The 25,860-nt window shown below is 41.7% G+C and overlaps 1 protein-coding gene across 1 annotated transcript in view; it reads left to right on the top strand.

The window, feature by feature from the left end:
* The window catches only part of cdh13 (cadherin 13, H-cadherin (heart)), a 278,706-nt gene that overhangs the window by 238,007 nt on the left and 14,839 nt on the right, over positions 1 to 25,860 (top strand). Inside the window, exons 12-13 of the mRNA XM_030054250.1 lie at positions 17,524 to 17,757; positions 21,111 to 21,329. Coding sequence (XP_029910110.1) covers positions 17,524 to 17,757; positions 21,111 to 21,329 — 453 coding nt within the window. The remainder of the gene's footprint in view (positions 1 to 17,523; positions 17,758 to 21,110; positions 21,330 to 25,860) is intronic.

Genomic DNA, 25,860 nt, shown 5'->3' with positions numbered 1-25,860 from the left:
GTATAATGGATGCCTCGCAAACACACAACCACGAGTTTCTACGGAGGGGCAGTCAAGGCCGATTCTTGGCGCGCTCGCTGTGCCTCTATCTGTTAACAGCCCGGTCCCAAATCCCACATTAGTCACTCTTAACTTAACGTTCATTCATCAATAATTAAATCAAGGCCTTTAGTGGAATTGCATTACCCAGTTAAAAGCCGGTCAGAGAAGCAACAGAGTCTCAGCGCGGCGCTCGCATTCATATTCACACAAGGCTAGTGTTTTTTTTATTCTGCTCTGTATTACTCTGGGAAAAAAAAAAAAACGAAAAAAAAAAGGTTACCTGGTTCTAGTCAACAGGGAGGACCTACTGGACCACACAGCAGCTAGTTTTCTGTTTGGTTTTGTCTCATAGGACACCAATAAATCAATAAATGTACGTCCACACTGTTCTGCTGCAAGACGGATCATGTATGTGTGCGTTCATGACAGCTGGGAATATCCATGCTGTAAATTTCTCTTTTTTTGCTGTGCATAGACCCTGTGTCATGTGATTTTTTTTTTTTTTTGCGGCATCGAGGTAAATAAAGAAACTGAAACTGAAACTGAAAATAGTTGCTCTTTTCTTTGGTATTCCCCGTGCATGAAAATTCAGAGTTCCCTCTTTTCGGGAACACCATGAATGCAACGTTATCGCATGGCGGAAACTTCCAAGACGCTAAAGTCTGGACGCCTGTGAATGCAGCATTAACCGTCCGCACATAAAAGTGTTAGAAAGAACTGTTTGCAACCTTTTTTTTTTTTTTTTTTTTTTTTTTTTTTTGAGCAAACCATTTCAAGACGAGTTTCCGTTTTCACAAAGGACTGTTTTTTTTTTTTTTTATTATTATTATTTTTTTATTATTTTTTAGAGCGGTTTCTGAGGCTATTGTTGTTGTGTTGAAGGCCTAGCAGGAAGCTGAAGCAGAGTGGTGAGTGTCTCATTAATAAAGCTCGCGATAAATGATGTTATAAATGATGGGTATCACCGAGAGACAGCGCAAACAAAACAGAGAGACAAAACAAACAATAGTGATAATGGCACTCGCTCCAGCTGATCTGAACTTGGGTAACTCCCTGCCGTCATAAACGCTCTCACCCACATAGATCATTAATTCCAATTTTTTTTTTTTCCATTTTATTCCATTATTTTCATTCCTTTCCGTTCTATTCTACTTTATTGTTTTATCCTGTTCTGTTCTGGGTTATTATATGTTGGCTTGAAGGTTCCCGATAGAGCGGCGTGGGCCGACACGGTGACTAATAATGCATCACTATGTCCGTGCTGTGGTTGGAGGCAGCCTGATCACAGTCAGCTAAAGACACGGCATGAGTCTATCTATCTGCATTTAGCCTGGCAGCCTGCCTCGCTGTGTGCCGGGCAGACATGACAGACACTTAGCAGGGAAATCACTGTATCAGGGCTGGCCTGAAACGGAAATTACTCAGCCCATTACGGCGATGAGCGGCGCACTGGTTCCCAGCACTTAGTATGGCAATGAGGCGGCGTAGTGGCAGACATCACACACACCGAGATGGACACATGCAGGGACACACTGGCAAAGGCACTCTCTCTCTCTCTCTCTTTCTCTCTCTCTCTCTCACACACACACACACACACACACACACACAAACTGCCACATACACATCCACCATCTATCTCCTCTACTGACAGCAGACGACTACTGTCAGTCTTTTTCTCTTTTTTTAGAGAACAGATGATGAACCTATTATGCAGACCTGTCACGGAGAGATGGACCAGTGCGCACACACACACACACACACATACACACACACACATGCACACACACTCCCATCTGACGCATGCTATTGTGATCAGCATATCCTAGACATTATTACCAAGGCTTGACATTAATGTCTCGTCACTGTGGCTAGTGGTTTTCCAAAGTCACGAGCCACTCCATATTTTCATCAACCAAAATGTGTGTGTGTGTGTGTGTGTGTGTGATCGGTTGTTCCAGTAACAAATGACATGGCTTTTGCCTTGTAAGTGCCATAAATCTGACACTCACTGCAGTAGGCGACATGATTTTTTTTTTAGCTGTATCATATCCTATTGCCACCAACCAGATCTCCATTTTTAATTGAACAACTCCTTCTTCTTCTTCTTCTTCTTCTTCTTCTTCTTCTTCTTCTTCTTCTTCTTCTTCTTCTTCTTCTTCTTCTTCTTCTTCTTCTTCTTCCCTCTTGGACTTCACTTGTCTTAGTCTTATTGTTTTTGTGGTCCAACTTTAGTTTTCTGCACTGTTTGGCTGTGCAGTGGCAACCCTGCTCTCCCAAATGCACTCTCTTTTCACCAAACACTGTGCTATGATGTTTTATTACAGATCTGTAATGTCTTTTTTATTATAGATCAGCGACTCTAACAGCCAGTTGAGGTCCTGCTGAATACTGTAGAACGTCAATGAAAAGGCGAGTCAGTTCCATCAAAACAGTCTTGAGGCATCAGTCTGTTTAACCTGTTTTAACCCTCACTCACTGACAGATTATATCACAGATCTCTCCACTGTATTTACTTTCATTTGGCTGTCACTGGCGAGACGATGGACCAGTGGTACGAGCATGCAGTGTGCGAGAGTAGTAGTACCATGTAGTTTCACATTGAAATACTTTAATTGGCTCAGGTGCCTTTTTAAACTTTAGTGATGGTTTAAAGGAGAAGGAAACCCGGCAAAGTGGCCAGTAGGAGAGACGGTGTTAACACGCCACTGCCAAACTCTACCCGCATTTGGCGTGTGGGCGGGTGCTAACGTCAAGCCCTGATTATCACCAGTGGAATCACAGCCAATGCTTGAAAATGCCCCCAAAAAAAGTTCCAAAAATGAAACTCATTATCGTTGATTAATTATTGACATCCTGAAGCAAAAATGGTGATTTCAATCGATCAGTACCATCAATCCCCGGCTGTCAGTCTGTGGTTGTATAAGAGATGCACTGACCTGATGGCGCTTAACTTTGATCGGAGACTTTGGGAGACAATATCGTTGGCTGGTGTAGATCCGAGAGTACTGGGAGATGGGTTCTGCCAGATCTGGGTGTTTCTCCTGGCTGTTTTGGTCCTGGTTGAGGTCATCAGGAGGTGACCTCACCTCCTGATGAGGAGGTGAGGTCACTATCCTCAGCGTTCTCGGGATGGTTGGCCAGCAGCGAGTGGCCAAGACGTTGCCCCTCTTCCGGGTCCTTTGGCTATCCCCGTACTTCCTATGCATAACCACCGCTTGACTTCCCTTTATGCACTCTGTCCTTTGATGTTCTTCCTTTCATCTTGTACGGCTAAGGTGACTATATAGGTGTTTTGTCCTTTGCTGCCCTCGATCTTCCTGATTCACTGTTTTTTTGCTGCCCATATGTGCCCCTTTTCCACCAAAAAGAACCTGGTGCTAGTTCGGTGCTGGTGCTAGAGCCAGTGCTTAACTGGTTCCAACAAAGAACCGGTTTGCTTTTCCATCAGCCAAGAGCCAAGTGGAGCCAAGTCAGACCCACGTCATTACGTCAGTGTAAAAACAAAGAACCGGTGCTAAGTCAGGCACTGGCTCTGAACCAGCCCTGCAACCTCTTTGGTGGAAAAGGGGGTTCAACCACAACCACTGACTTGCTTGTTCTGATGTCCTGTGAGTGGACACGACCACGCACACCCATCTCCCTTAGCAGGTTAGTGGTTGAACTCCCCCACGAAGCCTCTGCAGCCTACCTCTACTGGGCAAACTCTAGCTTTCTTGGCTATTTCTTTCTGCTTTGGCTGCAAGGTCTGCGTACTTGAGGTTCTTTCGTTCTTAGGCCTCTTCCACAGCATCTTCCCAGGGAACAGTCGGCTCTATGATGGAAACTGATCGCAGGGCAGTGGACCACAGGACGAGGTCTTGTCTGAGATTTGTAGCTGCTATCTCAGGCGGAAAGTATAACTTGTGCCCGAGATCCAATAATTTTAATTCGTAGCTCTGATTGCATCTGCAGTCGGCAACAAGTAAAATATAAGATGGGGGTAAACAGAGTTTTTTTTTTCCCATATTACTTCATATCTGCTAGCCCAACAGGCCACTGTCCCGAGATGTTAGATCATGAGTGCTGGTTAACACGCTGACTGGTTTATGTTGTGTCATTTTGACTTGCAGACACTTTGTAGATTTAGATCACAATTAGACTTTGAGAAGCTTATCACGGTACAAATCCTGCATCTGTGCTTTTACTCAGCAAATACACCCAATCTTTAAAAAAAAACTCTCATGGAAGGCAATTCTGCTGTTTAATTAGTACAAAAATTAAAATCTTGCTGTGTAAGCCCACTCTAAGTCCTATCAATACCCTCCTGCACCAATCACATGATATAATAGAGAGCAACTGATAACCCAAACTCTATTCTGAAAGTAATTTGTCAGACTAGCAGTGCTGCACCTGTCCCCAGCACCATTTCTCTCCCTGAAGTCATCTCTCTTAATGACTTTCGCCTATTGTAATTGGCTCTGGCTGGTTTCATTTACAGAGCTGATCAGCCAATCAGATTAGTGGGGTGTGATGTGATAGTGTTTGCCGAAGCCCCGAGGAGACAATGGTGAGTGATGGGACGGGATGAAGTGGGTTATCTGAAGGGAGTTTTAACAAGGTCTGGGAGTTACAGTGGTGTGATGGATAGAGAGAAGCTGGAAAATACAAGAAAAAAAAACAGATATGCATTACAGTGATTTTATAGAAATGGCTGAAACACCTGTTCTGTCCCTGAAATGCGCTCTCCGGGGAAATTGAGAAGTGAAGTGGCATCCCTGGTCTCACTGATTTCTCATATTGATTTCACCATTTAAATTCATTCAGAATGTATGGCGCAACATGACGGCTTTTTCCCTCGAGGAGGAGTGGCTTTTGTTTTTATCCCGCGTACAGTACATCGTGCATTATCCTCCAGTTCACGTTGATTTGACTGGACTCCAACTTCAGCTGCACCGCTGGCAATGATGAGTAATGAGACAGAGCAAATGAGGCAGCCCGAAAAAAAGAACTGAAGTGACACAAACCGTTCTGATCTCTTTGCAGAGTTCACTCTTTGTTTCAGGAAGACAACTGTCAGAGCTGGAGACCAAAACAAAACCAAAACAAAACAAAACCTCCAGAACCTGCGATGGCATCAGGCACAGAAATCTGGGATCCACAGAGGGACGTTCTTGGGGATATACATGAATAAATAAATAACTTAAGTTCAACAAAAGGCTAATATCATTGTTTTTTTTTATCTGTCATCATCAGTTTTTTAGCCCCAACTTCCTTTCTTGCCAAGAAAAAACTTGAACAATTGTTTTTTGTTTACTTAATTTCAGATACTTTAAAAATAGCCACACAGAAATGTCAGTGGAAGACTAACAGGCGCAAATAAACACAAATTTCCCCCCCTCTTTCAACAGACAAACTAAGAGACAGCTAAGCGGGGACTGCCCACTGGTCCGAGGGCCCATTATTCTGAAACTCCAGTAGTCCAAAAAATGTCCCATTGGACCGAAAGCCCATTAGTCCGACGACCTGTTTTCCAGAAAACAAATGCACATTATTCCAAAACCCCAACAGTCTGAAAAATGTTGACTCTAAAGTTGGTTAAGTTAAGGCAGGAGTTTCCTCAGAGTGTGCATTTTTTGGAGCAACGGGCCTTAGAAGCAATGGGCATTTTCTTTTCGGGATAACGGGCCGCCAAACTAATGGGACATTTTTGGACTACTGGAGTTTCAGAATAATGGGCCATCGGACGTGGCATGGCACCAACTAAGCTGCTTTCAGGAGAAGTCCAACTGCGGAGTATCCCTCTTTTAAATGTCAAACCATGACGATAACACAACGTACACGGTGTAAGAGGAAGAAACTCTTCATTTACAAAGGAAGACAGCATCCGTTTTCCTGAGCTGACACAGCAAACGCCATGTTGGGGAAATTTTATACGTGAAACTCTACAATGCAAAATATCCAGCGACAGAAAGCTGACAGAAACAGTGAAGTACAGTAAAGAGAGCCGCTGCCATGGAAACAACACGCCGTCTGGTCTTGTCTCATCATCTTCAGGTTTCAGGACGTGGCAGACAAGACGTATTGACTTTCTACTGCAAGTGGTTGCAAGTTTCAACTCGTCTGGTCGTGAATCTTTGACGCAAACTCGCCAGTAGTGTTTATTTATGAGCTTCAGTGTTGACATGCAGTTCATGTTTTGTATTGTTTCAGGTGTAAAGTTTCCCAGTTTTGTACGGTGCTAAATATCATGCTCACTAATTATAAACTCATTATAAACCCCAAAACTTGCAGGATGTGGTGACACGGGGTTCGAGCTGTTTGAGGTGTGACATAAAGATGACACGGTGCGACTGTGGAATAGATTCATCAACACGCCTGATAACAAACTTACTAAACAAATCTTCCATTGGGATTTTTCTAGTTATTACGCCTGGGCAAGGGAGCCTGCAAAAATATTTCCAAGGCAGGACTTCAATATATATAGAGAGAGAAATAAATTATCTTTTAGTGTCAGCCAAATTAAAACAATACTATTCAAAAATTATAAACAGAGATGGTCAGAAGAAATAATGTGTAAATCAAAATGTAGAATATGCAGTCTGATTAAGAATAGTGTGTGTGTGTGTGTGTGTGTGTGTGTGTGTGTGTGTGTGTGTGTAGTTGAAATGTGGGATCCACTCACTTCTAGAGGAGGATAGAAAGTGTGACCTTTTTGTCTTATTGTCCATAATATCATAATTTTAGATAAAGGCTTTTTCTGAAAATGTCTGCAGAACATCCTCATTTGGTTTTCTTGATTGATGAATGCAGACTTCAGTATCTGTTCCCAGACAAAGTGTTTCATCTGGATCAGTTTGTGTTAAATGTCCATCAACAGCGCATGAGGACACTTTTATACTGATACTGTTTAACACACATGAAGCTGTATTATATTTGTTCTTTCACACTCATTATGTTTTTGTTCATGTCTGTTATGTTTTGTAGTAAGCCCATCATGTAAGCCCATGCAGGCTTGTTTTGGTGCATGGCACTGGGAAAAATAAAATACTACTACTACTACTACTACTACTACTACTATAAAATATTAGTAAAGATTATATAGTATAAGGTTATATAGTATTTTTATTTGACTAAACTGACTGAAACAACTGATTACAATTATTTGAAGTACTTCTGACTAAAACTATTCTAAGTCTAATGTACAATAAATGACAAAAATCTAACTAAAGCAATATATATACATATGTATATATATACATATATACATATATATATATATATATATATATATATATATATATATATATATACACACACACACACATATTTCAAGAGATGACTTAGACTAAAACTAAAATTTAAATAGCTGTCAGAATAACTCTGCTTTCATCCCTTATCTCCTTGTGTAAAATGGTTGTTAGGGCCTTCTACCTGAACTGAGAAAAAGAAAAATGTAACCAGATAAGAATAGTCTTGTTTCAGCTCTGTCCTTGTCGGAAGAAAGTCCACAAGCGGAAATCAGTCTGCCTGCTCTGTTTGACAAGTTCCCGAGTAAGACACCGAAAGCAGTTTCTGCAATAAGAGATGAGACTAATAAAAAGTGAAGTAAAAGTAGGAGAGATTTTTTTTTCACTCAAGAGCCTTCCTGTGAACTTCCTGAAGCTTCCTCTGAGGTAACTTCTTAAGATTGATCCGAGGAATGTTTTTTTTTTTTTTTTTGTGAGTCTGGATGAAAATGTGTCTTTCACTCTCATATGGGATACATAGTGAGAGGAATTAGAAATAGCTTTAAGTTGCAGCATCCAGCGTCCTGCAGCCTCACTTTGCTATGTGTGGATCACAGCACAGTTCATACTGGTGTCGTCTTGTGTACCAGCACTGAGGTTTAAATGAGTTTGAACAAGGATAGGGGCTGTAATATCTGTTGCAGCGGGTGAGGAGGAATGGGAAGCTGCAGCAGCGCGTGTGTTAACTTGTGTGTTATCCCTCATCTTCATGCTATTATGAGCCGACTGTAATGAAGTGTAGGTTTTTCCTTTTGTACTGTGAAACGCTGAAACTGATCGGGATAAGTGGGGGTATTTACCTGGGGAGAGATTCAACTAAACTCAAACTGCAGTGAGCCGGAGGGTTTTCTTTTTCTTTCTTTTTTTTTTTTCCTTTTTTTTTCTCCTGCATTTTCATCATATTTCCAAACACAACTCCGAAATCTCCTTCAAAACTCCCCATGCCTACCCTCGTCTCCTCCTTTTCTCATTTTGGCTTTTGCTTTCATTAATCTTTTCTCACGCTGCTCTATTACCTTGTTGTATTCCACCTGTGAATTAGTCTCCTTGACTGTTTAGCTGCAGCATGATGTATTGTGACATTTTCCAATGAGCCATTCTTCATAGCCCAGCCCTGCTCCTGCATTCCCCTTCTTCTGAGTCCCGTAGCTGCTGTTATTTCATTTCCTCCATCATCCACTTTTATGTGGCTGAGGAAAATAATCATAGTAATAGCAACGCTGAATATTTTTAGCCAAGGGCATCGTCCATTGGCGATGTTTGTACATAAGCTGCCCTGGCATTTAATAGCTATTGTAATGAGAAAAAGAAATGTTGCCAGATAAGAATAGTCGTGTTTCAGCTCTGTCCTTGATGACAAAGTTTAAAAGTGGAGACCACTCGGGCCTTTTTCTTCCTGTGAACTCACTGGCGGCCAGCGAGCGTGCCAGAGGCATTTTGCAGTCCGAGAAAGTGATAGAATTTGCACCTTCCTCAAAAAATCACAGCTTTTTCCAGCCAAAAAGGAACTTGCTGTACTTTTTTTTTTTTTTCCTGCCTTTGAATTTGTTGTGCTTCCTACCCCCGCCAACTCTCATAAAACTTCACTGCTATAACACATCTACCCCCAAGAGGAAAGGCCAAGCGCAAATAGATTATGGATTTTATACACGCCACGCTGTGCAGGGCCAGAAATTGGTACATTTCAAACCGCTGCTGGTCATAACCCTGTCTTTCATTGCTCTTCTACAACAGTCGCGGGAGAGTCACACAGTAGACAAAAAAAAAAAATAAGTGATAACAAAAGAGAGTGACAGGCAGACAGAAAGAGAGCATTAGCCTAAAGCCAAGGTCTTGGGAGGGAAAAGAGCGCGCGGTGGAGATGGGGAGAGATCGAGACAAAGTGTGGAAGAGGGAGAAAGAAAGCTCGGTTCACAGCCCGTAGCTGTGGATTAGCCGATGGCCGCGGGAGTCAATCAGTCTTCTTGCTCCTCTCATGTCTGGGCAGGCAGAGGAATAGCGGGGTTGTCTACCTGCCAGGCGAGGTCGAATGACTCAAAACAAGGGAAGAGGTTCGGGGCGATGCTGCGTCTCCGAGTTCTTCTCCATCACGCACGTCTCGCCGCAGCTCACGCTTTCTCAAACATTACGCTCACCAGGTGCACAAAAGTATCAGAAACACCTGCTCTGTCCATGAGACACACCCGGGGTCCACAATCCTCTCTGAAATAAGATCTGCTTGTTCCTCTGATTATGCTGAGGTGATTTAGTGAAAAACATGACATGCCACGCTTTCATATTTCGTATTAATGATGAAGCATATGCTCTGTCTTTTTTGTGTCAGTAAACAATATGCAAATCAGTATTCGCAAGATTTTTTTAGACACACAATAGATCCTTTATTGGCCCCCTTCGAGGAAATTTGTTTTCACAGACTGTTACATGCACAGAAAAATAGCACAGCAACACAGACCTGAGCCACAGGAGACACACACACAAACAATCGCAGATTCGGGGTCTAATTAAAGTGTCATAGTTGAAAGGGCAGCGGTGGCAGAGGGCACGGCGCTCCTGCTGAGGCGCGCTCTTTTGCAGATCAGGGTTGTGTGTCTGACAGGAGTGGAGTGAAACATGGGGGACGGGGGCAGCTGGGGTGACAGCGCTGCAAGTGATGGCCGGGAGGCTGGGAGTACGGAGACGGATGATCTCTGAGGCAGTGGGACTTTGTTTGGAGTTTGTTTCTGTTTGTCTCTGACAGTGAGTCTCATGAAGTGGCATATAAAACTGTAAAGTCTCATTTTTGGGGGGGGGGGGGGTATGGTCATGAATTAAATTTGTGTCCATGAACAAAATTTTCTTTGACTCGGAAGTCTTAAAGCCACTTTTAGAGGGGGCTAAATTTATTTATCTTTAGCCAACAAAAAAGGTTAGGTTTAGTGATTAAAAAAAAAAAAAAACACACTTTGTAAAGGTTAAAGTTAAGGTTAAAGTTCAGTTAAAGTTAAAGTTGGAAAGAATCAAATTTGCTTTGCATGGGTCTTATCAAAAATTCGATGAAATATGGTTTCCGTTTCTTAGATATGTTGCTGGCCTTGCACTTCCTGTGGACTGTTAACAGTACTAGTCCATCACCCCATATTGTTATTTTTTAAGGTTTTTTTAAGGACTCTATGGTTTTAATATCTGTGGCTGCATACCTGTTTATATACTTATGTACTTTCTCCCCCTTTTTTTCTTCCTTTTCTCAATTTTCTCAATTTATTTTTATTCTTTTTCTTATTTCTTTCTTTCTTTCTTTCTTTTTTATAATGTAATTAGTCTATAACACTTATCACAAATTTGTCTTTAATATGTATCTGACCCTGGATGGGGGGTGGGGGGTGGGGGGTGTTTGTATGTGTTTCACAAATTGTAAAATCCAATAAAAAGAAACTTAAACAAAAAAAAAAAAAAAAAAAAAAAAAAAAAAAAAACACTTGGTAAAGGTTAGGTTCAGGCCCCAAACTCAGAGGACACACTTGGTCTCGGTCTCGTCTTGGACTTGAACCCGGGTCACCTGAGTGAAAGTCATATTGACCGACCCACCAGGCTCCCCACGATACATGGTGCAGGCACAAAATATGGCACCAGTTGAAATACATTACTTTTAAAGTCATGCTGATTGCCCTGAAAAGAATGGACAATTCATGTCTGTGCACACAAATCTATAGACTACATCTTTGTGACTGTATCACAAACTGAGGTGGGACCGGGCTGCATGATTCGTTGCATGCACTGATTGGTTGAGAACTCAGTGTTGGAGTGGAGAAGCTACCTGGTTACACCTCTTGTGTATTTGTTATTGTTGTAGTCATGAATTTTGGTTATAGATAGATAGATAGATAGATAGATAGATAGATAGATAGATTGACACAGCCAGATAAGTCGTCTGCTGCGGCTGGTGAAAGCAGGTGGTTTGTGTTGTCCAGGATGTCCGGCAGCTTGGTCCTCGTCCTCCTGTCCACCACGGTCCCCAGTGAGTCCAAGCACCTCCCCAGCACTGAGCCAGCCTTCTTAACCAGCTTATCCAGCCTTCTGGTGTCCCTCTCAGTCACGTTACCTCCCCAAAAACAGATCAACAGAGCTACGAGACTTGCTGCCACTCGTGTGACGCTTGCTCAACCAGCCTTTGTCTGCCTCAAAAGCTGCACCGCCAGCTTTTGAGGGCTGTCAGAGGACGTTTGTCTTATGAGCAGTGTTGAAGTCATTGTTTTAAAAAAGTGAGGCATTACTTTACTTAGTGGAAAGTAACTTGTTACACTACTCATTACATCACTCATGCGTTACTCCACAACATCGCCTGAGATGCACTGTCACGTAACATTAAACCTTCCATATGCCGGCGTATCAGCACAAATTCCCATCCTGATATGAGGGACATACACAAGATATTTATTTTATGCACTTTAATTTTTATCCCAGTGTTGCCTCGTGGTTCCTCACACATCCAGTGTTTCACTATTCCATCTACTGCTTTCAAAATATAAACTTTCAAAATACAATAAAAAAAGGTGGCTATTTAATTTTAAAGTCAATATTCTGGAAGTTATTTACCTAAAAGACATGTTGCACATATGAGAGGCAATGATATTGCACGTAAACATGATTGCGCACACACCCATTTTAGGCTCTTCTCTGATCATAAGTCAGAGAAAACGTGTCCAGTCTTGTTTCCCACAGAGTCTGTTCTCTTTTCTCCAGCAGATCAAAAGAGTGTCCAGTCAATCATCATCATCACATCATTATCTCCATCTCCAGCATTTGTTCAAGTAATTAAATTATTACCAAGAGGAATTATATTTTACATCTGCGACTGAACAGAGTCCGTTTTGGAGTGGGACACTGCCGGAGCCAATTAAACAATCAAACCACATCGCGCTCGCTAATTAGAATAATTCATGCTCTGAAACTAACTTGTCAAAATCATGTGCCCTCATGTCTGAGTTCATTTTAGCTCTTGACTGCCTTTTTCTTTTTCTGAAAATAATATAACACTGGGTATCTAATTTACCCACAAAGCATGTCACCTAAAAACAAAGTTAGCTCACGAAACCTTAAAAAAAAAAACCCACAAATTAATCCCTAAACAGTGAAGATCTATGAAAAACAGTAACATTACAGCAAAAAAAAGCCAGGGATTTCCTAATGCATTCATCACATATCACATGATATCATAAATTGTGCCAACCATGCAAAGAGGAGGATGTTTGGATGGCTCTGATTTGATTGGAGTGATGCAAAATCTTTTTTTCCAAAATCACTCTGCAGTTCTCTTGCAGGCACAAAGTGATGGACAGGCCCTTTCAAAACCCAAGGTTGGCCACTCGTGTGGGGAAAATTAACTGTAATAAAGGCGCGGAGATAAGGATTGTGCGGCGGTAGATGCAACTCATCATTAGAAGAGTGTTTCTAATTATGCACATACTCAGTATAGAGTGCTGTATATTTTAAAGTGAAATTGTTTCTCTTAATCATCTGATAGAGAAGTAATTCCTACAAGCCGCCGCCACCGCCGCCTGAAAAGGAAAAAAAATAAATAAATAAGACGAATTTACGAATAATTACTCCTATTGGGCATGGAGTAATACTGCAGCAGTAATTTATTGGTGCATTCACTTCATGTATTAAATAGTGGGACTTAATAATAATGGCTCCATTTGTCCTGTGGACGTAGAGCTAACATTTAGACTGGGGCTGTGAATGGAAATATGTCATTTAATTCTCCATGGCATGCAAAATCTACTTCTGTGATGAACTCCTATAAACACTATGGCTGCTGTTTGATTGTAAATGGTGTGTATGGCAATATACCAACTCTGCAAAAAATACATATTCAGTCCTAAAATCCTGTGTTTCTTAAAGGCGGCGCGAGTAGGGTTTGTGTTTGTAATCGCAGCATTCAGAACTGGCCGCCCCTCCCTGGATGAGCGAACAACCAAAAGTGAGTTTTTTGTTTCCTAGGATGGCGACGGAATGAAACGCCCACCCAGAATGTAATGTCAATGTCCATGGATGTGGTGCTATCAATCTGGCACTGCGCTGCGCTGTGATTGGCTGAAAGCAAGAACAAAACAAGAAAATCCCTCTGCAGACACACACACACCATCACACACTTCTAGTGGCTCATAGATGAGTGAGAGGGATTATTTTTGTAGGAGTCTGTGCATTATTTTTTTTTTTTAAATTATTATTCTTTTTTAAAAATCCTACCCATCCTGCCTTTAAAGCAAGTAAAAAAAAAAAAAAATGGGGTGAGATCACCTCATGAGTTCATCTGATTTGAGAAAAACAGGTTTGGATTTGAGAAAAGAAAAGTTTTTTTTTTTAAGATTGGGATTTCTCTGCGGCGTACTGTGGTACTATAATGCCATAAAAAAAAAAAAATCTTGAGTTGAGATAAGAAGAGTTACACTTCTCCCCAAAACCCTTCTTTCTGTAGTTTCTCTTCCCTTTTCTTTTTAAATCGATGTCCTCCCTCCCGCCCCCGCAGACAGGTGGATACGTATAGATGCAGAGATTCATAAATTACCCAAATCCTTTAGAAAGCAGCGGCCTGTTTAATCCGGGGCTTCGTGACAAAGTGGTGTGAAGCAGAGGCCAGCAGACAAGCTCCATTGGTGCTGAGGAACGCTGATGATGGCGCACGGGCGTGATGCAATGAAGATAAGGAGTGGGAGAGGAGAGGAATGGAGCACGACAGCGATTAGGTGTGGGGAGTATTCATTTAGAAAGACAAACCGCTTCATTTAGAGCAAGCCAAGTGGGAGAGACTTTGCCTCTCCCGCTGCAAAATGGGGAGAATTTGCATGTTTTTGCTGATGGAGGAGCCGACTTCAGCCCCACTCTGCAGCGCTCCCGTCTCTAGTGCTGATAGATCATCCCGTAAGGGTCACGCGTACGGAGCGGCTGCTTTTGTTTTGCTATTGAAGGCAGTTTTTTTTTTTTTTTTTTTTTTCAGCCTTTGCTACAGTAGAGGTCTTCTCCATCCGTGCTCTTTTTTTTTTTTTCCTGATACCGTCACAGCCGGAGTGATGCATATAAAGCCACTTTGGTGTTTTGTTTCATTCCTTAACTGAGAAAAGAAAAGCTTTAGACTGCTGAGATGTCTACGTGCCAGGCATTTCATAATTATTCTAGGATGGCAAAGAAAAGAAAAAAAAGACAAAAAAAAAAAGAAAAAAATAATGCAGCGATGGTACTCGATTTCTCTGCGTGTAAGCGGCGGCATTTTCACATCACGATCCGCTGATGGTTTTTACAGCCGAGTATGAAATTAAAGTGGAATTTCAAGCTTAGTAAACAAGCAGATCATGCTGATTATCCAATAAGCACTCTCATCAGCTGTAGATACTGTTTCTCTATTTCTCTGTGGAATCTGGAAAAAAAAGGAAAAAAAAAATCTCTCAGTTGCAGGTGAAAATAGGATAGGGTCTACTTTGTGGGAGAAATCCTGCCTTTGTCTTTTTGGCGAACAGACAGCTGTTTGCAGACGTGTCTCCTGCTCTCGGTACGCCCACGGAAACAGCTGTTGTTGTCGTCGGAGTGACTGCAGAAGGAGACAAAAGTCGGGTTGTTAACAGCATTGAAGTATTTTTACTTCCTGTCATTGCTGCGATGCCTGCTTTGGTATTGTGAGAGTGTATCATGTTTTCTCTTGGCCTGGTAGCGATAAATACAGCAGGGTGCATTTGGGTGGGCGGGTGGCAATCAGGGGTGTGTGTGTGAGTGAGTGTATAGATGTGTGTCTGGCCTTGTGAGTGCATTTGAAGTTCTTTTCCATCATCATCGAGAACCAATATCTTCACCATCTATTCAGGGCGTCTGCACTACAAGGAATGCATTTACCAGGTGAAAAAAAAAAAAAAAAAAAAAAGAAAAAAGAAAAATATTGCTACTTGGATTCTTGCCTCCGTCTGCACCGTAAACAGCTGCCAAAAAGATTTTTCGGAGCACGGACGGAGCTTCACGCTGCCTCTTCAGAAAAAGGTCATGCGGTCAAATACAGGCAAAAAGGAAATCAGCACTCTTTGGGAAAAAAAAAAAAAAATCTTTTGGTCTCATCTTCAGTAGACAGACGCATAACGGCGTTTTCGCCCGTGGGCTTCATCATCAAAAGGTCACGCAAATGAAGAACGACGGTTCAGAGATCAGAAACCTCCATCGGGATCTTATGACTGGTTTCTAAGATCCTTCAGAAGTCTGCACAAAAATTAATTTAGTGTATCTCAGTCACGGTTTACAATTCAAGCCAATACATAAATGATTCTCATTCTATACAGACGCTTGCTCGCATCCAACAGCTGTTTCCATCGTTCTGTCTCCTAAAATTTACGTTACAACTAAACTGCATTCTCAATTCTGTTTCCACAGGAGCGTATTGCTGTTTGCAGCGTATCACAGGAACATTTGCAATCACTTAATTTAAATTCAAGGCCGTGCTCGGAGGCATGGCAGGGCCGGCTTTGACCCGAGCAACCTGAGTTTTTCGCCCATCATGAAGCGATAGTGCTGTTTATGTTTTGCAAATGTTACGTTGCAGTAACCTGGTGGATTTTTTTTTTTTTTTTTTTTTTTTTTTTGTTATGCCAAAACATGATGTTTGCCAAACCTTAACCACATAGTTTTGGTGGCTCAAGTAAGAAAAATGGCTAAAACGCCGCCTGACGTGATATACAAGATATGTTGATTAGAAATATATTTGTGATCCATCAGAAACAAATGAAATGTGTTTGGTAATGTACTTTTTAGGAGATAGGGTTGCCATTGTAAGTCTATGTTTTGCATGTTCAATTTTGTTTAAAAGGATCCTGAATCTTTTGTAATTCATACTCTGAACTAACTGGGGTGTTGTAAATTTGGTATTTGGGATTTAAAATGAGTTTTCCATGAGCGGGGTTCATAATGAAGACGCAATGAAATATAGTCTTCAGCTGTTTTTACTGTTTCAAAGATGCACAGCGTTCAATATGTGAAAATAAGACAATTTCACATGATTAAAAAAAAAAAAAAAAAGCCTAAAAAATCATGTGAAAGAATATTTGAAGATAGAGGCGTTTCATCTGAAAGCTTCTGAAGCCGTATCATCAGTGTTGATGACTTCTGGCTGAGAATTTATGTGTGTGTCTCAAAAGTTTATCTGTAGTCTGATGTGCTCATTCTGCCTTGATGATATTTCAAAACATCACACTCTCATTTTGCCTCATTAGTTTGTCTTATTTTTTTTATTTTATTTTATTTTATTTTTTTTTATCTTTGCTCTAAAAAGTTTACTTTCACCTAATCAGCATTTCATGGCGGGAACATTTCGTGCTCAGTCTGTGTCCCGCATTCTTTAACAGCACCATAAAAATCCCGACTGGGTTTTTCATTTCAGAACCACTTGACATTTATTGCACATCTATCTTGACTTGTTTTTTTTTTTTTCTTCTTCCCTCTTTGCCCTAAAAAGTCTGCAAATATTCTACCTTGAAAAGGTGGAGGAGACCATTTTTCCAATTACAGATCTTGTCTTTAGGTGTTAATTGCCGGCTGACCCGTGGAGCTGTTTTGAATGCCGTGTGGATTTTTTAATAACCTCTAATCGCAGTGAAACAGAGAGCAGTAATAGAGAAAAAGCCAAGCTACTCTTTTAGCCAGCATCCTTCAATACGGGCTAATCTCATACAAACAAGGCGCCGGCCCTGTGCCAAGTCAAAATGTTCTTTCTCAAAGCAGGAGCCACCGTGATTCATGTTCTTACGCTATTGAAATGACACATGGTTTTGTTTTTTTTTCTAGGTTAAATTAGGTCGACCAAGAGAAAAGAACTCCATGAATCTTATTAAGTTCAGTGGCGTTTGTTTATGAAAAGCCTCAGCTGCTGCTTTGGTGTGAGATTTCAGTCAAAAGCGTTGTGGCGCTGCCGGCTGGAGGAGAGAGAAAAAAAAAAAAAAAAAAGAAGAAGAAGAAGAAGAAGAAGAAAAAAAAAGGAAAAAAGGGGGAATAAGCTTTAGAATAACCATCAATATCACACTGCATTATGGGTCTTTTTACATCATTACTGTTCACATTATCCACACAATGATGAACACCAAGGCCTGCGTTACAGTCTGAATGAGTGCTGCTAAATTTGGTTCAGTTAATGGTAAACTGCTTTTGATCTCGCTCTAATGTGTGTGTGTGTGTGTGTGTGTGTGTGTCTATTTGTATGTGTTTTCAGGCAGCCCTCCAGCCACAGGTACTGGCACACTGATCATCCACCTAGAGGACTACAATGACAACGCCCCCTACGTGTTCCCAGCGGTAGCGCGAGTGTGTGAGGACACCAACGACGTGAACGTGGCCATCGTCGGCGGGCGGGACAGGGACATCCACCCCAACGCCGGACCCTTCAAGATAGAGCTGGGTAAACTGCCCGGCCTGGAAAAGACATGGAAAGTTACCAGGGTCAACTGTGAGTACCTGTTTCTTTTCTTTTTTTTTTTTTTGCCATTTTTAGTTTAAGAGTCGAAATTCTTCATCGAGCTAAATAACAAAAATAAATGTCAGGTTTGGGGTCAGCCAGGGGCGGAGCCAGAGGGGAGGCCGGGGTAGCACTGGACTCCCCTGAAATCTGATTGGACACCCCAGGTGCCCCCCCAGATGATTGATTTATTGTGGAAAAATTGGTGCCAAATTGTTTTGTTTATAGTGTGTGCTTAATAAACCACAGATTGCATACACAAATCTTATCTCCTGTGTGCTTAAGATGTATTTGTATAATATTTAAACATTTACAGACTCGACTGCAATTGATTGTTTGAGAAACATATTCACTGTCATAGTCTGTGGGCCCCCTGAAATAGCCCTGGCCACCCTCTGGCCACCCCAAGGATAAAAGTCTAGCTCCGCCACTGGTGTCAGCAGCCAAAAGCATCCTCAGTTGTCTTCAATGCGATGGGGCCACGAGACATGTTGCATTCAGGAAAGCTCGGGAATTTAAAGTTACATCATGCAAAATTATCAAGAATTGATTTAAAGTGAGGACGGTTTAGATTCAGTTGATTAATCGTGGATTATCGTGGGATTTTGTCACATTGTCACATTTTGACTGCAGAATAAAACCTCTGAATCTGAAGTGAATTTCAAATTTCGGTCAAGGAAAAAAACAAACAAACAAACAAAACAAAAGCAGCAATGATATGTTATGTCTCTACGGGTCATGGAAACCCATTTTACTCTGGGAAAGTCGTGGAAAAGTCAGGGAATTTTACATCCGAACACCCGGAGGAAGTTGCTCTCCTCCTATTGCTATGCCATACAGTAGCTGCCGCTCTCTCCGGCTGCAGCTGCTGAATACAAAACACTGAGGCATATTCTCTGCGAGGCTGTCGAAAGGCATTTTGGGAAGTATGGGAAATCACTACCTGAAGTAGAGGTAGACGGGGCAAGTCGAGGAAAAGTGGGTACTAGTAAGAAAATTACTGCACTTCATAAGAAAATGACTCGTGAATAAATTGAACATCGCAAATTGCTGAAGTGTAAGAATATCCGTGGATGGATTTTTACTTTATCAGTGCTGCCTAAGCAACTGCCAAAAAACACCTATGCAATTATTTTTTGTTGTTGTTGTTTTTTTTAAGCAGTGATGTTCTTGGTTCTCCCCGCCCCTTGTTGGTAAAATATCTAATTCTGCCGCTCAATGATGATATGAGTGCAGAACACAGCAGCGTCACCACAGAGGCTGGTAAAGATCACACGATAAGGATAAAGAGTGAAATGATACAAGGAGCGAGGGGAGGAGACAAGGAGGAAGCCGGAGAGACAACCAAGACATTGATTCGGGGTTGCATGACTGCCAGCGCTGTCTGTGTGTGTTTGAGTGACAGAGCGGAGCTAAAACCTGCCCAGAGGTATTAGCTGTGACTGACAGCGGAGGAGGGAGGTACAGACACTCCTCAATCACCACAGCTGGAAGAGACAGATAGGGCCAGGGGAGAGGGAAGCCGCTCCCAGAGAAATGGACTGGCCGTGTGGTCATCTCGTCTGTGTGTGTGTGTGTGTGTGTGTTTACCTGCCTGTCTTCCGGGATGGGTTGCGTCTGTACACTGTATATGTCTATAAATATGCAACTGCGTTTTTGCATTTTACGACATGCAGCGACCGATTTCCACCTTCCTGTCGCCACTGTTTGTGTGACAAATTGAGATTGTCCTCCAGCAAAAAACAACCCAACAGGGTGTTTGTATAGCAGCTTATCGCCAGCTATAGTTATGTTTTTAACTCTAGCGGCCCTGTAAATAACCACACTGTGACGTAAAAGCCGTTTAAGGGAGCGATAAAGTCCGTGGGGTGGCGTTGGCGGATGGGTCAGTCGACTTTCTCTCAGCTGACCTGAATTTGAATCCAAGCGAGAGGGTTTCATAACCTTAACCCTGACCTTTTCCTAACCTAGTTTAGTTTAGTTTAGTTTAGTTTATTTCGGTCATAATTGTACGTATACACATGCAAATCAATAGATAACAAAGGATACAGAGACAACAAAATTATATTGACCGAAAAGGTGTAGGCTGAAGCTTAAGCTTATGTTACCGACCCTTTTTACATATCATGTAAGCAGCTCATTTTAGTAGTCCATACATGAACAAAACAACAAAAAATAAAAGATCTAAATACTTTTCATAAACGGACTAATCATACCTGAGTTTTATATTTGTTTACCACCTTGTTTTTAAACATTAACCATGACAACAAACCGCTCCCTAACCTTAAGCCTGACCTTTTCCTAACCTTAACCATGACAACAAACCGCTCCCTAACCTTAACAGTAAGCTTTTCCTAACCTTAACCAAGCATTTTTATTGTGCTAACCTTCATTAGTGAACATTAACTTACACCAGCTCGCTCAGGAAATGATACAGCATTTAGTGATTTGACTGGACAAGAGGCATTTCATGACCTCGATCTCGACTGTGATATTGCATAAGTAGTAATGTCTTTTAGTGCACGGGCTGTACGACATGCTGATACACCTTCATCGCTTTTACCATTTTTTAACAGGGATGTTTTTCACGGTAGTCTTTCTTTTGTGTCAGCACCAACCAGAAACATTTTTATTTCTGTGTGTCAGAGCCTCAGAATCTTACTGTCTTCCCCATAGCCACACATATAGGCAAAAAAAAAAAAAAAAAAAATCTTATGCTGAGCAACCTTATTGTTAGTGTAATCATTGTGCATTTCACACTTGGAACATTTGTGGCTGAAGGCGAGAGAGAAAAATCTAAATCAGCGCCATCTGAGAACATTTATTTGAAAGAAAATAAAAACAGTTTCAGGTCAGAGCAGGTGACAGACCGAAGACGACGGAGAGATTGAGATGTTTACTCAGTTACACTTTAAGCACTCAGTCAATTCCTGATCACTCCAAAGCATTATGTAAACATTTCAAATAAATAATAAAAAGAAAAATCAACAGAGTCTTAGCAGGTTAACAAGTTTTCAATGCGACAGCAGTGACAGACACATACAATGTGGTGCACAGCTTGGCGGGGTTTGGCTGCAGCGTGATGTGAAGTGGCTCCAGCATTTCTCTTGTGTGTCTCTTAAGGAATATGTAGGCATGATGCAACAAAATGCAACAACTCTCACACAGTTTAAGTAGTGCCAATTTCGGTCGTTTTTCAGTTGTCAGGAATGGGCTGTCATCCAATTTACTTGAGGCGCATGAGTTCCGTGTCATAATATGTATATTTAGTCCATGCAGTATTCATGCGAGATAAATGGACAATATGCACTTAACTTCCCTCTTCCTCTGTGTGTCACCCGCAGCCACACACTCCCAAATCATGCTTTTGCGCAGTCTGAAGAAAGCCAACTACCAGCTCCCGCTGCTCATCACCGACTCGGGGGTGCCCCCGCTGTCCAACAACACAGAGGTCAAAGTTCAGGTGTGCGTCTGTAAGAAGAACAAGATGCAGTGCAGCTCCGCCCACTCCCACCGCGCCAGCCTTCTCGTGCTGCTCGCGACGCTCCTGCTCGTCCTACTCTGTAAGTACAAACACACACACACACACACACACACATGACACAGAGCCAAACGGAGACCTGGGGCCGGATTCTCTAAAAAGTTCTTACTTTTAGAGGAAAAAAACAGAAGTTCATAAGAATGTTCTCAAGTGCTATTCTCCATTATTTTCTTAAGAACTACACATTATCTTGCGAACTTCTTGATTTTTTCCACTTGCGAACTTCGCAACTATCTACCTTTATGTAAACAAACAGCCTCGCGGGCACAAGCGCGAGCGACTGGCAACTAAAGTACCAGTCTCAACTTTGATTTGATGTTGTAAAAGTGTTTTCTCAAAAATTGAGATACATACTTTGTATTGGACAGCGACGATATTACTAACCTATTAGTTAATGGAATCTAAATAGAATTGACACTTGAGCGGTGATTGGTGGCTAAACAAAATGTCCTCAAATAGACTCAGAAACAATAGCTGATATGTGTCTAAATACTGGCTTAGATATTAGGCTGAATTACAGTTTAGATAATGATTATCTCTATGTTAACTTATACAATGTAAAATTATTAAGGTATTACTACATTAATCTATGTTATATAATCAAATTTGGTGTTTGATGTTTGAAAAATAGCTTACCTTCACACAGCATGTGGTTAATTAAGACGACCTTTACTTGTCTTAAAGTTACAATACTATTCAAGAAAAATAGTAAGATAATTTATTTCAAGAATCCCATTTATTCTTAAGAAAAAGCATAAGAATAAAGTTGCGAGCATTCTTAAGATGTTTTGTTTGGATTCTTAAGATATTTTGTTCGTGAATTCAAAAATATCTTAAGATTCTTCTTAAACCCAAATATAAGAAAAAAATGGATCTTAAGAGGAAGTTTTATCGTAAGAACCTTCAGAGAATCCGGCCCCTGGACGCAGGGCTCCTGACTCTAATCCCAAGAATTTAATTATGAATTCTTGGGATGAATCTAAGAATATCATTCACTTTATTTTCACTCCCAGCGCAGCATTAAAACTGAATGATAAACTTGCAGCAGCTCTGAATCTGAAGTTGAAATTTTAGTCAAGAAAAAAAAAAAGCCTCATGTTACAAGTATAAAGAACATGGAAATCCAACATGTTAGCCGTGGGAAAAGTCATGGAGGAGGAAGTGGGAACCCCGTCGAGGCGGTGTTGTATTTGCTTGCGGTGTTGCTTACTGTGAGTGTATGTTCAGACACAACGGCTGTTAAAGACCCTTATCTGAAAACTGATAAAGACAATGGGATGCTGGTGTGGTTTTTATTTTTACTTTTTTTTTTAACTTATCAACCTTTAATCCAAAGAGCACCTAATTAAATTTACTGAAATGAGCAAAAGAGAACAGCATTTTCTTTTCTTTTTTATCTGATTTTTTCCTTCATACTTATCTTGTGATGGGAGACCAACTTTGAATATTTGTACGCTTATCGGAATATTATGCACTCCTTTGGGTATGAGAGACTTGCATATGCATTAGTGTGTGTGCATGCTTGTGTGTGTGTGTGTGTGTGTGTGTGTGTCTACTCTTACATGGGATGTGTCTACATACATGCATAATGTACATCCATGCATTTATGCATGCGACCAGAATGTTTTGCATGCTGTGATTCTGCAAAACAAAATCTTTTGTTTTGGTTTGAGCCAAACATTAAAAATGCTCACTTCTCTTCTTCTTCCCTCTTTCTTTTTTTTTGTTTTTTCCCTCCACCCCGTCTACGGCATTCTGCAGGAAGTCCAACTTGAATTTACTCTGAATATCTCATTTAAGCCATTAGCAGCAGCATGAATAATTCAGCCTGCTCCATCCAGAACACAAACATAATGGAGGATGTCCAACAGCTAGTTTGTTGAAAAGAAAAATAATTTTCAACTTCGGGGCCTCCGGACCATTTTTTCCTGTCTGGGCTTGTTCTCGGTGGTTTATCGCTTGGCTCGCCGTGCGCCTTGGGCGATGTTCAGCAGGAGGGATGGGTGTGGGTGGGGAGCGGGACGAAGGAAAGGGAGGAGTGGGTGCACAATAGGAGGGAAGAGAAAGGATGAGAAAGGAGAGGATGGAGACAAGGAGGAAATATCGGACAGAGACGAGAACAAAGGGAAAGAGAGAGGAGAGGAAGCAACGGGACGCGTTTCTAATTGGAGAAACCAGGATGACTCTGCAGGCCCGGGAGTCGCCTAAGGAGCTGATTATTACAGCAGCTCTGTCGTGTTTGGGCGGCTGTGGAGGCTCATGAGTTTTTCAGGTGATTTTAGTTACATTTTGTTGAGAGGAGTCGTATTAAACAACACCGGATCCTAAATAGAGTCCTCCTTAATTTCTCTCTCTGGGTCTCTTGTTTGCTCATCTCTTATTTGCTCACGTCTCCCATCTTTTCACTCCCTCGCTCAGAAGCTCTGTTGATCACTCTCTCTTGCATAATCATTCTGTCGGCTTCAATCGCTCATCCATCAGCCCTCTCGCCATTTCTCCCTCCACCATGTTGCTCTTGCTCTCCATCTCACTCTATTTAGCAATCAGCCGTGCCGCCCCGTAATCCTTTACCTTCAGGCGGTTATCTCCGCATCTCATCTTCTCATTTTCTCTCGGTGGCTCTGGATCACAACATCTAGCGTGACCCATCGATCTTCTGGATCAATCTGTCTGTTGATGCATATCTTTCTGGAGAGGCTCATTCACACCGAGACGACTTGTGCGTTCTCGATGGAAGAGATCTGTCTGACTCGGCACCTTGATGAACTTGGCGACCTGTGACTGTCCCGCTGCGGCTCGCGGTTTCCTGCGACTTGTTTTCCACCTTGACATGAAGTTTAGGGCACAAAGTCAAGGATTAACTATCGTCGCTTTTCCAACAAAGAGTTACAGAGACGAGTTTTGCTTTTGAAAGAAGGTTTGCAAAGGTTCAGAAGCGAGTACCCTAAGTTTTTGAGTGTTTGCGTTTCCAAGAAGAGCAAACTTTACACAATTATGGAGGAAGTGTGCAGCCGCTCTGCAAAAATATGGAAAATTTCAAAGTCGCCATCGTGCTCAGGATTTTTTTTACTATTGCGCTTTTGTGATGTTGCTGTTGGTTTTGGGAAAGAGATGTGCAGAGGTCGAATATGAGATTGAGGACGCTTGTAAAAGAATTGGAGATCAATGGGTAATGTAAATCAGCTCTGACACGGCGTGCAGCTGCAAATGGAGACAAACGGTGTGTTTTTCTCTCAGTTACCAGCAGAGCGATCTCTTGATTGAAACGATCTTTAAATAATACATTTTTGCTTGTGTTTTTAAAAAGTCCACTGTTGACACTTTGGCCCTGCTTGTGTCCTACATTTATCTAGGGATGTTGAGCGTTAAAACTCCACTCTTACAAAGCTCTGGGAGTGCTGCCTCGTTTGCAGGTCTGGATCTCAAACCAAACATGAAAACCTGATTCCTCCGCCGGGGAACGAGTTTGTGGTTCCTGTGCTCCTGAGGTGGAAAAGGGGTAAACGTGTAGCAGCACTGTACTGCACTCCATCGGTGATGTAATATGACTGGACTATTCAAATGCAAATTCAACTGGGTCAGATTTTAAAACCAGCAAAATGTAGATGTGCGCATTTTCACCAGCCTTTTTTTTTTTTTTTTTTAGCATTCGGAATCAACAAATGGTGAACAAATGCAAATTCATTAAGTCAAAAATAGCAATGATTATTGTTTTACTTTTGAAATAAAAAATTGTATTTTTTTGTGCAGAACAGAATAAAGAAAGAGCACTAATGCACTCACTAATTAAACACTGGTTTGTCATTTGGAGATGGCGGTGAAATAAACATAAAGGGTTAAATCGACAATTTTACACTTCGGGGTTGACAGGGACGTATTTTCAGTCGTGCCTTCTTGTGACTGTCACTAGCCAGATGTTTTGAAAAGAAAAGGTCGTGATTGTGTGAGAAAACGCCGATTTGTGAAAGACACGATGGTGTTTCTCACGCTGGTTTTGCTTCATGGCTACTTTTGGATTTTCAACCACACCGCACATTTTAGGCTACACAATAACATCGCTATGTAGTAATCGTTTTTATACCATAATATTACAATTAAAACATTAAAACCGATGTTAAAGCAGTCTCTGAATGAGGTGCACCGCCATCGCCGGCCATGCCAGAGCGCCGCGTCGCCGAGCAGCCGAGCCTTTTTTCCGAGGACTTTTCCGGCTCGCTCTTTCCGAGGCATTGTGCTCTGTTATGTTGGTCGCCGTGGAAGCAGCCACCAATGGCCTCAGCCAGAAAACATGTTAATTGGTCGGCGTGCCAAGATGACATGACAAGATTCTTCTTCCCGGATGTCCTTTTTTTCCCCCCCGAACGACGATGGCATTCATTATGCGACTGTAAAGTGCGCACTGATAGGCCGCGGTGTTCATTAGCCAAATAGCTGCTGCGGATGACGGATTCTTTGGCTGTCTGGCCCTGCGGCTCGGCGCAGATCCATTCATTCGGTCGGACTTGACTGTAAGCTGAAGGATGTTTGTGTGGTTGTAGCGGGCTAAACAATGA

Source organism: Myripristis murdjan, chromosome 6, assembly GCF_902150065.1.
Source record: "Myripristis murdjan chromosome 6, fMyrMur1.1, whole genome shotgun sequence".
NCBI classification, from domain to species: Eukaryota; Metazoa; Chordata; class Actinopteri; order Holocentriformes; family Holocentridae; genus Myripristis; species Myripristis murdjan.
The sequence above is the reverse complement of the archived record's forward strand: the minus strand, read 5'-3'. Positions and strand labels throughout refer to the sequence as shown.